The 13,165-nt window shown below is 50.7% G+C and overlaps 1 protein-coding gene across 1 annotated transcript in view; it reads right to left on the bottom strand.

Annotated features, from left to right (window-relative positions):
• Positions 1 to 406: 406 nt before the first annotated feature.
• Positions 407 to 13,165, bottom strand: part of Snd1 (staphylococcal nuclease and tudor domain containing 1) — a 403,901-nt gene continuing 391,142 nt past the window's right edge. Inside the window, exons 18-24 of the mRNA XM_041675559.1 lie at positions 8,269 to 8,410; positions 5,341 to 5,464; positions 4,478 to 4,547; positions 3,585 to 3,698; positions 2,073 to 2,276; positions 1,091 to 1,135; positions 407 to 990 (exon numbers count right to left, since the gene is read on the bottom strand). Of these exons, the coding sequence (XP_041531493.1) occupies positions 925 to 990; positions 1,091 to 1,135; positions 2,073 to 2,276; positions 3,585 to 3,698; positions 4,478 to 4,547; positions 5,341 to 5,464; positions 8,269 to 8,410 (765 nt within the window). The 3' untranslated portion in view covers positions 407 to 924. The remainder of the gene's footprint in view (positions 991 to 1,090; positions 1,136 to 2,072; positions 2,277 to 3,584; positions 3,699 to 4,477; positions 4,548 to 5,340; positions 5,465 to 8,268; positions 8,411 to 13,165) is intronic.

Genomic DNA, 13,165 nt, shown 5'->3' with positions numbered 1-13,165 from the left:
GCCCTTTTTAAGGTTTTTGAGACAAGGTCTAAGTTGCTCAGGCTGACCTTGAGTACTCCAGTCTAGGCTGGCCTTAAATCCATGGTCTCCCTGAAGCTGGGATCACAGCCTGAACTGCCTGGCCCAGCTTGTTCTTATCCAGTGTAAGCTCACAGCAGGAACTGGGAACTTCTCATTTGGCTTCCTTTGGGGTCTTTGCTGGGCTCAGGCTGTGGATGAACCCGAGGGATGATCTAGCATTGCAGGCCATGCTATACTGAAGCTCAAGTCCTGGAGGACAGTCACATGCAGTGAGTCTTACATGTCTGCTTTTCCGCAAGATGGCTGTGGTATCCACCAGACCTCCTCCTGGCTGGGGCCAAGAATCCAGTCTTCTGGCTCTACCGAGACAGTAAGGGTTGAAGGGTTGCAGACAGCAGGTACTATTTTATTGGGTCTCAAAGCTTTAAATACAGAACAGGCTGGTGAGAGGGCAGATGCGGTCACACTGGAATTTGAGAACGGATGTATCAGAAGTCACATAATCAACACTTGGACGGAGTCTGGGAAGAAGGGTGGTCTGGGGTAGAGGTGGGTGCCAGCTGGGAGCTGCCTCAAGTACCACGATTATCCCCTTCACTAAGACAAAGTCATTCATGGTTCTTTCCTGATTTGAAGACAATTAAAAAACCCCCACAAACCCTCAAATAAAAATACAAAATCATCCGGTAAAGACTGTGGATGGCAGTGCCACTGTGATGGTCTGCTCCAGCAAGCCTCAGGCTCCCCACCCCAGCTGCAATGCTACCCACCACACAGGAGGCTTCTGTACACTGAAGCAAAGCTAGACCCAATCTATGCTCCCTCAGCTAGGTCTGGAGTTGAAAACGGCCTCCTAGCGGAGGGAAAGGGTCTGGCATCCGTGCTGGGGCCAGGCAGTTCTCCTTAGCGGCTGTAGCCAAACTCATCGGCGTCGTCAGCTCGGAAGTCTCCATAGCGCCACAGGTTCAGCTGTGAGAGAGAGGAAGACAGAAACAACATGGTTCTTCAGGGATCTGGGGTCCAAGGGAGCCACACCTCAGCACCTCCAGGAGCCCAGGCAAGAACTCACCCTGGCACTCTTGGCTGACTCCTGGGCATTCAGGTATTCTGTGATCTGCAGGGCAAGAAGAGGGGAAGTGGTCAAGATGGAGGTGTTCTCAAATGAGCAACTAGGAGTAACCAAGCATGCTGCTGCAGGGTACAGTCTGCTGTCTGGAACTGCTCAACCCGACACTGGTTAATCCATCTCCCTGCATGTCCACCTGGCTATTTATCCCAGCCCTCAAGTCTCTGATGAAACACCACCTTCTTCCTACCATGTCTGCCGGCCCCCATTTAAAACTATGCAACCCCCCCATCCTCTGGACTAGACTTCTATTTCCCCCTTTCCTCCACAGTTATCACCTTGCAGCATTTGATTTGATTAATTATGTTCATTTTCCTTGTCTCATGCTGGAATGTAAATTCCACAAAGTAGGGGTAAGGTTTGTCTGTTTTCATTATAGAGTGAACTCGTAGAAAGTGTTTATCATCATGATGTTGGCAAAGGAATTTCTGGATTATTAGAGCTGTTACAAGTAGCTTCATGCGAGGACATTAAGATAGCCAGTGCCTCTGACCCACAAACGACCAAAACACCATGTGGACCTGTGGGCTGAAGGAGCTTTGGGATGGACTCTTTTGGAACATGGCTATAGGTGGTCCTGGGTAAAAGGACTTGGAGGCGCCATGCTAGAGAAAAGAACTGGGAGGGAAACAGGTTTTGACCCTCTGCATCCCCTAGGAAAGCTCCCGAGTCTGTCAACTGGGACACCTGCAGAGGGAACTTTCTGCTTTAGTTTGCAGTTGCATTCTCAGCCAACCCACAGCTAATTAATTTGTGCTTTAATTAGATTTTTTAAAAACCCCAGCAAACCCAAATCCATTATCTTTCCCCAGCAGGACTGGAGGCTGGTGGATTCCCTGCTTCTGCACTGGCTCTGGGAACAGTCCCCAGTCCCTCATCTGTGACACTGCTTCCAGGACGGGGAGCCCCTCTCCAAATCACGTACCACTTTCTGGAACTGCTTCTCCTTGCGCACCTCCACCATGACCAGTCCCTCCTTCACCAGGCCCAGCCCCACATCGCCTTTGGAATCAGCGAATTGCAGGGTAACATGGGGGCAGCTGGCGCTCAGGTGCTCCACATTGAGCAGGCACTGAGTGTTTTGAATGTCCCGCACCACACTGTCCACAGCATCTGTGCGAGCGTCCTCCTGGACAGGAATATAGCCATGTTAGTGAGGGGGATGTACGAAGGCCAAACAAGAGCTGCCTGGGTCTCCAGGCTGTCTGTCCCTGGACCTCCTCCCTTCAGGTCTCTGTGAGTGACAAGCAGTTCCTGGATATGAAGGAGCCCTTCCTCTACCCCAACCAACTGCACACGAGCCATTCTTACCACCAACTTTTGGACCTTTTTGGCTCAGGCCTCTGTAAACTTCGATGGTCTTGCTCCAGCATGTAGACCCTACCATGTCACTATCTCCCCATGCTCACGGGCGCTCCCCAGCTCAATCTATGGCATTGCCCACATCGTCTGTGATGTTTTCCCGTTGGCACACTTTGTGACCAGGTGCTTCCCACCTTCCCACCTGCATCCAGTGCCCTGCTGTCCTTGGAGGCAGCACCTAGGCGTGCTGCTCTGAGTACCAGGCACCTCCTCAAAGATGAAGCCTCAGTCTACTCACTGGAGCTCCCTGGGGTGGGTTGAGGGGGCAGATGCCGCTGACTGCTTCTCTCTTCTTGGGAATTGGGGCCACTACAATTCTGGGTACAGACTCTACTATCCTCCCTTCCCCCTGCCTCTGGGCTCCTTGCCCCACCTTGCCTGTACCCAAGTCTCTCTCCCCTACTCCCTGACATGGCTTTCACATCACTCTGCACCATCTTAAAGCGCCCACAGTTCTAATGTCTAAATCCACAACTCTAGGCGCGATCTTTCTTCCATACTGGACCCTGTGTAGCACACTGGGGATCCTCCAAGTTCCTCAAACTGTTCCTCCTTTCCCTTGACCAGCAGCAACACATCCCTATGTCAGGATTCAGTGCACATTAGCTTCCCCGCCTTGTCCCACCTCTCTGATATTACCGTGTGTTTCTGAGACTTGCCGCCCGCCCCCCCACTTCCCAGGTGGTCCTGCCCTTATTTCTAGCCTAGATTGTCAGGACCATTTCCAACCATTCCTTCCAATCTACCCCCCACTTACAAAGCTATCAGAAACAGACCTGACCACAACATATTTTGGTTAAAAATGCTGTTGCTTCTCTACCTGCCTTAAGATACAGAGAATAATCTCTTGCTAGGACACACAAGGCCACAGTATCCAGGCCCTTCTCTCTTGCTGTGGGGATGGAGTTTTTATACCAAGTGCAATGTAATTCACCAGGCCCACCCAGTGCTTAAGAACAAACCGAACTGCTATCATAAAACACATTTCCAACTTCTCTTCCCAGGCTGAGGGGCCTGCAGCAATGGCTATGTCAGTCTGTGGGTCCCCCTGAAAAGAGGATGAGCCTGAACTCACATCTTGGGGCACCTGGATGAAGGCGAAGGCATACTCTGTGGCTTGTGCTGGCAACACACGAGTGCTGAAGGCAGGTGGCAGGGTACCCAAGCGGGTAGATGGCAGGATCTCTCTCTATAGAGGAAGCACCAGGACAATATCATCACACACCCAGTGATGTCACTTGCTTTGGGGATAACCCTCTATACCAGGCTGCCGGGAACTTATTTTGGGCCTCTCCCACTTGTTTGGCTCAGTTCCATTTTGCTAGTCTCCTAGGCTTTTCTAGTTGGTAAACCAGCTGCTGGTGGGCAGCTATTATTCCATGCCTGCTCGCATGGGCCTGGTACTGGCATACCCAGAGGCTCCCTGCAGTTAAGATAGTCATGGAGACACTGGGCTTACCTCATCACCCCCCTTCCTTTCAGTACCCTTCGCTCTGCCACACGGGCTCCCTGTCTAGTACTCCCTAGGGGAGGGTGCTCACATCAGAAAGGGTCCTGACAGTGCTGGGCATGCCTCTGGTTCTGGCCCAGGTACCTGGAGCCACTCCAGTTACCGTTTTACTGTCTGCTTCCAGGTACCCAGTATGGTCCCAGACCTGGACTTTCTGCTAGCAGATCCTCATAGCTCATCTTTGAGGGCTGAAAGGACAGTAGATAGGCACTGCCACACCTCAGGAGTGTCAAATCCCTTAGGGTCTATTAGTGTTTGAAGGCCTCTGGCCACATCTACCTGTACTTCCTAGTAGTTCAGGGGGCCTGGCCTGTTTTACGAAGAGCAGAGGTACCCAATGTGTATGTCCCATCAGTATGCAGGACTTTTGAGAGATGAGATGGACTTGACTAAGGGATCTACCAAAAGCCTGATAGTCTCTGCCTTGCCTGTCTTCCACCCTGGTCCCCAGCACTCACATTGCCGTAGTCAATGTAGAAGACATGCACTTTGGCAGGGGACTCCACTTTTTCTACCCGAGCACGGTACCTGCAATGGCATCATGGTTAGAGTTTGCAGAATCGTAGTGCCAGGAACCTGATCCCTGGAACATAGCACTTCCTGCCCAGGGTCTCTGGGGTCATAGAGGTCAGTTTTCAGGGTACGGAGGCCCAGGCTCAGGGAGCTCTGGACAGTATCTATAGGAGTCGGAGTGGGGCTGGGAGCAAGGAGGGAGAAGGGAGCATGTGGAGCAGATTAATGTGTCCTTGGGGCATAAAGCAACAAGAGTAATGACTAGATTGATGCCTGCTGTTTAAGCCCAGCACACTAAACAGCAGCTGTAATTAGCCGGCAGATCTGTCTGGGAGGCTGCAGCAGGGAACACATCCAAGTCACTTCGTCACCCAGGGAAGGCCATGGGCTCTACCCTTGGTAGATCATACATGAGTGACCTTCCGGCCTGGAAGTGCTGCTGCTTGTATCTGAGACAGCAGAGGTGCAGGGTTGGCTGGTAGGTCCGGGCTCATTGTGAACAAATCTTGAGGAGTAAGGGCTGGGTTGGAGGGTATCAATCACCAGTTTTACGATCCTGGTGTCCCCAGGAAAGGGGGGGTGGTACCACTTTATCCTACAATCTCTGGAGGCTGGCTAGATGACAGTACCCCTTCTCCCTGACTGAAGGTGGATACCCTGGAGATCTGGTAGAGGCTGTCACCAACGACCCAAGAGAAAGCAGATGCTGTACAAATGCCTGCCTTAATAGCAGCTTTGCAGGCCTGGGCCCTAGACTGCTTCTCCACCCTGCTTAGTCCCAGTTGCCCTGTTGGCCCACGAGGCTTACCATTCTCCATCTACAAATTTGGCAATGCAGAACTCTCCCCGGCGGGGGGCGTAGGAACCCTCGACAGGAGGGTGATTGGAGATGTCATTGCGCATGTTCTCCATCAGCTTTTCCAGCTGGGTGCCTGTAGAAAAAGGGCAGTGAAACTTGGGGCCTGATTTCTGGGTGAACCCAGGGACTGAGTATGGCGTGAGGTTCCAGAGGGCACCACGCACTGGTTACCTCAGCCAATACAGGGCAGCCCTTTGTGGCTCCCAGTCAAGCAGCTTCACGCCAGCCACATTCAAATGTGAACTGATGACTTGCTTATATCTCGGGCCTTGCATGCGCACACCTTTCTAATATACTGGCCACGGTGCAGGAGCCCTGGGGAATGTACCTGGGTCTTCTAAACTCTTTTCCCAGTGCTAGGGATGTAATTCAGGGCCTGTGCATCCTAGAAGTACACCAATGAGATACATTCCTTGTGGCTAGGTCTTGACTGAAGAAGTAGGTAGGCAAACAGATACTGAGCAAGGGTGAGCAGCTTCAAGAAGAGCTGTTAGCCTACACCCCATGTCTTAAAAGAGACAGCTGGATTTCATGATTAGCAGGAGCCAATCTGCCCAGTGTCTCTTGGAGGCAAAAGGATGGATTCCTTATAATCACAGACAGGAAAGGACCTCAGAATCAGAGCCTTGAAAGATGAGGGGGAATTGAGTAGGGATAGAGGCTCCACCTATTCAAACAGGCACCCTGGCCCTTGCTACTCTGTAAAATTCATGCTGAACAGCACTTCCAGTGCTGCCAGGTTGGGGTCCCCTTTCTACCTCTTCTCAGCAGGGTGCAGCGCCCCACTTTCCTGCCCAGTATTCCTGGCAGAGGGTCAGCCATCCCTTGCTGCTTACCTATAGCTCCTTGACCAGTTTTGGCACTACCCAAGGTCTCCTTTTCCTTCTCTGGCCCCTTCCTGCAGTGCCTTCCCTACCCCGCTTTGCCAGGCATCAGTCCCCTGGGGCCTGTCCTTTTATGGCCCTGCTGGCCCAGATTCTAGTTCACCCTCACAGCCTCCTTGCTCTCTTTCACCTCGTAGGTGAGGACAGAGCTGGCATTCTTCTTTCCCTTCAGGGCTGAGCTCCACTGTAACAGGTGCAGAACACATGTTTATTGTGGTTAAACTTGCCACCATCAGCCTTTTAAGTTCCCTGTCTGTGTTTATGTTTCTGCTATTACACTGTGAGCTCCTTCAGGGCACAGACCACAGCTCACTTGTTTGTTTACTTGCACAGAGGCCTGGTAGGATTCCCAGTGCATGCATGGTGCTTACTAATCCGACCATACTGAAATGATCTCTGCATATGCACACATGTCCTCTTCTTAGGCTAATGTTCACCCACAGTCCTGGCATTGATTCAAGTGAGTGGTGAGGCCTCTGGGCTCCTCCATAGTGTTCTTGCTCACAGATCCCCAAGCTCCAGGGACTGGGAAGCAGCCTTCACATTGACAGGTGCTCCTGAACTGGTCTACTTGTAGTTTATTGGATTTCTGGGTTCCAAGGCAACAGAAAAAAACAGGCTCCTGCCTCCTGCCAGCAGCACAGCCTCCTGGAGGTCCTTAGATAGGGTCTGATTGGTCACTTGCAGCTCAAGTTTTTGTCAGATCCTTTGTGAAGATGAGCTTCAGCAGGAAGGGGACAAGGTGAGAGGATGTGCCTTGAGGAGCCCAAATGGTTCAGAGAAGGAGGCTACAGATTTTGTTCATGTATTTACCAGAGCCAGCAGCATTCTCTCTCGTACTTATTACGATAAGCCAGTGACAATATTCTAGGAATATGGACTTTTTCTAGTCCTTTTTCTTTCCTATTTCTGCCTTGGACACCATTCTCTCCAATCATCCCGGCTTCCTACAGGAGGGAGTCACACAGAAGCTTGTACTGTCAAGCTGTGCCTCTAAACACAATGGGCCAGGAAAGGTGGTCCTTCCTAGTGGAGCTCTCAGCCAGACCAGGATGAGGAATAAGGAAGTTTTCCTTAGTGAAATGACACCGCCACCAGACCAGGATGAGGAACAGGGAAGTTTTCCTTAGTGAAATGACACCGCCACCAAAGCAGCTGACAGGGAAATATCATTTAGGGGGAAGTGGCTGAGACGGGCTGTTGGTAACTTGGAGCAGGTCTGGGAGTAAGATGGAGAAAGTGAGGCAAAAACCTTATCCTGCCATCCTGGGGCTGCCCAGGTCTGCACACCGCACTGCTAGGATTTTGCTCCTTGGACCAAAAGGAGGCCCTAAGAGCTTACCCCAGCCCCAGAGCAGCAAGAAGAGGAGGGAGGTTAGGGAAGTAAGAGAGGCGGATATGGCTGCTACCCCATGCCCTCTAGAAATCTGACGTCTCTGGATGGGGACCCTGGCCATCCGAGGCAGACAGAGGATAGGAGAGAGGAGAAGGAATTTCACAAAGACAGCTAGGGAATAGCTTACCCTAGAGCCTGCTTGTTGCCATGGGAACTGGCCACCACACTTCTATACTAACCTCTGTAGAAGCCCCCACAGAGAGGTGGGGGGGCAGGCTCCTACCCCTCTAGTTTACCCTAATAAGCAGGGATCCCTGACCACATCAGACAATCTACTCCATGATTCCTGACATACTCAGGCAACAAATCCTCATGCCCAGCCCTGCCAGGGGTGTCTGGGAGTAAAAGCATTACCTAAGAGTCTCAGAGAGCTACCCAGATGAATCTGTAATGTCACCTGTCCTCAGAGGACCTGCCTGGCCTGCCACATCCCCAGGTCCACTCCAAGGCTCGCTTGTGAGTTTCTGAGGTGCCCCTTAGGCCCAAGAGAGATGGAGACAGGAGCAGTAGCAGTTGTACGTTCCGTGGGAGGGAGTCTGGAACTCTTGGCTCCCATGCTGGGATCAGCATTTTAGGCTTCAGCACATAGCCACTCACCAGTCTCCACGTCTTGCACATAGAAGTGCAGGTCGTCCGTGATCTCAGTCACAAACACGGGCTTGTAGCTGGCGGAGCGCTCCTTCTCTTCCAGCACAGGCAGCACCTCCTCTACAGGCTGCTCCTCGTAGTGGGCCCAGACCTGTGGGAGGAAGGACATCAGCTAGGGGCTTTGGGTAAATGGGGTCATTCTCTAATCCCAGCACACTCAGGGAGGCAGACGCAGGCGGATCTCTGTGAGTTCTGGGCCAGCCTGGTCTACAGGTGAATTCCAGGTCAGCCAGGGTTACACAGAGAAACCCTGTCTCAGAAAACAAAAACAAAAACAAGCTCCAGGATCTTACCCCAGGCTTATTAAATTATAATCTAAAGAGCTAGGGTGAGAATCAAACCAAAACCAAACCAAGTTTCAGATGATCCCATGCATAGTAGAGCGTGAGGATCCCACCACTGAGCTGCCACGGCTGCCTGCTCAGTTCCTCTGGTTTCAGATCTCCACCTCCCCTCCCATAGTACTCTGCAAGGTCACTTCTGGGGCTACCCCCCTTCCTCAGGCACTCCAAGCTGTGGAGGGGAGAGGGGGACTTGTCTCTGTGCAGAACTGTATCTCCTCTGCTCTGAGCCACTCACCTCTAGCAGGTTGCTCTGACCTCAGCTTAGAGGCTCAGCCACCCCTCTCCACCCTTCCCTCTCTTCCTTCCTTCCCCAAGTCCTGTGCCAGAGCTGCAGCAGCTCAGAAGCTGATTCGACGTGACAGCGCGTCAAGTCCAATCCTGCGGCCAGGAGATTAGCCAAGTAGTGAGGCCTGTCAGAGCAGGGGCGGGAGGTGGCTCTCCAGCTGAGCAGCAGGAAGCGGCTGGGGAGTCAGGGGATAGGACCACACGTGGCATCATGAAGACATACAGAGAAGGAAAGGAATGGTTTAGTATTAGCCAGAAACCTGCATGCTCACTGGTGCCATGCACCTAAGCATTCTCCAAAGATCAGTGCATTTGAGCCTCACCACAACCTTTTGAATGAATATAATACTATTCCAATTTTGTAAATGGGGAAACTGAGGTACACAGGTTTGCAATCAGACGTAGGTCCCTGGTGCTGGCCGGGTGTCCTGAAGGCACTATGGGCTATGGGAAAAGCTTAGAAGGCAGAAAAGCTTAGAACCCTTTACCTTGTGTTTGATTTGAACAAGTCATCTCCTGGTCTACTTCCTTTGATTAGAACATTAACATACAGTCACCGATATTCTCAGCTAATGAGAGATTCTTGGGTGGCCCCTGGAAGGAGCAGAAGGGCAGGTAGGCTGCAATTATGGACCTCCTTGGGTTATCCCCAAGCTTACGCTTCGGCCTTTTATGTGACATCAGTGTGTGTTTTTCTATCAAAAGGAGAAGCAAGCAATGTGAGCTTTCTGAGTTTAGGGGATGCTAATGGGAGTGGTTAAGATCCATGTAGGCCTAAGTTTACTACCTGCTACACAGAGAAGTGCTTTCCATGCAGCACTCGTGGGGCTGTACTTTGTGGCCGGACTCCAGTTGCCAACATTTGTGTTCATCATGACTAGCACTGCTCTCATCCCAGCACCGAGAGACTAAAGACATGCACCAGCCGCCCTGGTTAGCCAGGAGAAGCAGCCAGTGAACTGTTAATGCACAGCTCCATCTTTGCTAAGGGTTCACAGGCCCATGTACCTCTAGCTAGTCAAATTCCCTAGGAGAAGACTTTGGGGGATCGTCACAGGCTATCAAATAAGGCTTTGGCTCTTTTGCTAGGCTTCTCTGGCTGCAAAGTATCTACTCAGCCAGTCATTCTTATCGCCTGGGCTCCCAGACCCTCTAGAGCCCTTGGAAGTCCACAGATCAATAGGACTCACAATGCCTCTAAGACAAGCCTGTCACCACTACCTTGAAAGCTAGAGCCACCGCCAGCCACCTGGCTGACCCAGCAGTCTTCCCCTTACTGCCAGCACCCTGCTTCTCACCTTCCATCTCTCAGCACCCCACGCTTCAGCTGTCTGCAGCAGCCCTTTCCTCCTGCTCCTGCTCGGTCTACTGTTCTCTAGCCTTTCCTAATGACAAGATCTCTGTGCTGGCTGGCAGAGGGAATTCTGGGTCTGGGAGCCATTCAGAGACCAAGCCTACCCAGCCTGGCTTCCTGGCTGCGGCTGCTAGGGAGGGTGCTCCTCAGCTGTTGATGAATCTGGAGCAGACTGACAGGTGAGAGCAGAAACTGCTAATGAGTCCTCAAGTGAAAGAGCCTCAGGCGACAGCACTGGGTTCCCTCCCTGGGGAGAAGGGGTGGAGCTTTGTTCATCACAGGCTCAGGTGGGCAGCAAGCTGAGGTTGCCAATAATGCAAACCAATGCCCGACAGATGCTCCCTGCCACAGGTTTGGTGGCTCCAGGTCGGCTGGAGGACAAGGGGAGGCTGTCTTCTGGGCTGAGAAGACAGTGAAAGCAGGATGCCTACCTATGGAATGGCAGTTCCTTGTTTCCCTCAGGGGAGAGGGGGCAGCACAGCTATTCCTTGGGACTTGGCAGCCAGTGGTCCTATGTGAGTTGGTAAATGCCAAGTCTCTTTTTTGGAGTGATGGAGTCTGTCTGCTGGGATGGGTGTGGTCCTCACCCTTAGAACAGGTCCCCCTGTAGAGTGCTATCTCAGGAGGAAAGCCCCTATAGTCTCTTGGGCTCACAACTCTGCTGTGCTCTTGGTTGGGACAATCTTTGTGGATATTCCTCTTCCTGGACCCATGAGAGGGTGACAGGAAAATTCAAAGACCTTTTCTAGAAGGATCAGTGACTGTGTACATAGACACGCAAAGAGTTAGGGTTTCACTCCTGATGGAGGAAGGTCATTGGCTAATAAAGGCACTGCCCTGGCCCATTTTATTGGTTAGAGGATAGGTGGGAGGAGTAAACAGAACAAAATGCTGGGAGGAAGAGGAAGTGAGCGCAGAGACTCCACAGCTCTCTCGGGAGCAGATGCCTGAGAGAGAGACGCCATGCCCCGCTCCCGGGATGAAGCTCCGACCCAGGATGGACTAGGCTGGAATCTCCCCGGTAAGCGCACCTTGGGGTGCTACATACAGATGATTAGAGGTGGGCTAAATTAATATGTGAGAATTAGCCTAGAAGAGAATGGGCCAGGCAGTGTTTGGAGGAATACCGTGTCTGTGTAATTATTTCGGGGCATAAGCTAGCCGAGCAGGCGGCCGGGGTGCTGGGGACGCAGCCCCGCCGCCCTTATTACTTCATATGGCGCCCCACGTGATAGACTAAATCCACTTAAAAAACCTGAGAAGGCTTAAAAATAAGGGAGAGAGAGTTTAACACAGATTTTTGCCGTTTGTTGGTGGCATGCTGTAGAGAGATTTCCTGATTCGGCAACAGTAGCAGAAAAAACGCTGTGTCATTTTAAAGCGCGACTTCCTGGGGCTGTGCCGCCATTGCGATCTCTGTCTGGCTCCTGCGGGAGACAGAGCTTTTGAATAGACCATTTGGAGTAAAGTGCTATGATTTGTTTGATGGCAACTAGACTCGCTGTGTTCTCGGGTCTGCTCTCCTTGCTAGAGGCAAGCAAGCGCCTCATCTAAGAGAGGCTTCCTGACTCAGCTTCTCTTAAGAGGTCCTGCCATGAAACACTTAAATGGTGTTGACGAAAAGCTGAACGCATGCTTTTCGATTTTCAGCCGTAGCAGGAAAAAAGCTGCGCCGTTTAAAAATGCCAGCTTCCTGGGCCATCCTGCCAGGGCAAACTCTGACTGTTTGAGGCAGGAGAGCCGGCTACGGAGAGAGGACTTGAGTGTTGTCTGTTGTAGCTCACTTGCTGGCAGGGACCTTGAAATGCCATACAGTTGTTGCAGTAAACATGGCTACAGCCTGAATATCCGCTATGAGGCTGGAAAGCTAAGGAATGGACTGGATCTAGCTGGCAAAGCCACGCCTTTAATCCTACCCATATTGCTCAGTAATTTAAAGGCTCACGTGGTCAGAAAAAGAGAGATATACAGTAAAGAGAGATTCAAAGACAGAGAAAATTTCTGAATGGTTTAAAGTGTGTTAAAAATATATGCAGAGTAAAAGTTGAAGTTCTTAAAGTAAAAAACAAAAAAAGGAAGAGAGTTGTTGTGTGTGGTAGCACACGCCTTTAATCCCAGTGCCTAGAAGGCAGAGACAAACGGATCTCTGTGAGTTCAAGGTGTAGCAGTGTACACCTTTAATCCCGAATGCCTGGGAGGCAGAGACAGGCAGATCTCTGAGAGTTCAAAGACAGCCTGGTCTACAGAGTTACTTCAGGTCAAAGATACAGAGAACCTGTCTCAAAAAGTAAAGAGTTAAAAGTAAAAATAAACAAAATAGAGGTTAAAACAAAGCTGCACAAAGATGGAAAATACACAGAGAATTTTGATACTGTATGCTATTATGCTCTCTTTGAATTGTTTGAATGCTGAGGAAAGAGCAAAAGCTACTAAAAGATATTTATTTATAAATACTGCTGAACTAATCCAACATAGATATTATGAATTTGGATCTAAGGATATGATACTTTGGAAAGGAGTTTCTTATTTTGTTTTCACAGAGGATGAGATGCTGTTCATTTCTTCTATTCTGATTTGGTATGATGGACCACGCCCTCCTGAAGGGTTGCAGTGAACATCTTCAGAAAATTGCTTCGCTCAACTGCCAACTGAGATGAAACTAGCACACAGGTTATACCATGAAAGACCTAATTAACGACGCCCCCATTCAGCAGGAAGCAGTTTGGAGAGAAATAACTGCGCCCATATTCCCAAAAAATGTTTATAAGTGTTCTTTTACATTTAAAGGGGGATATGATATAGGTATGAATAATTTGCATTAGTATAGATTTTGCTTTATTGATAGAGATTTACGGTCAATTTT

This window comes from Microtus oregoni, unplaced genomic scaffold, assembly GCF_018167655.1.
Source record: "Microtus oregoni isolate MIOR12 unplaced genomic scaffold, Mior012 000026F_ref0000081, whole genome shotgun sequence".
Taxonomy (NCBI): domain Eukaryota; kingdom Metazoa; phylum Chordata; class Mammalia; order Rodentia; family Cricetidae; genus Microtus; species Microtus oregoni.
The sequence above is the reverse complement of the archived record's forward strand: the minus strand, read 5'-3'. Positions and strand labels throughout refer to the sequence as shown.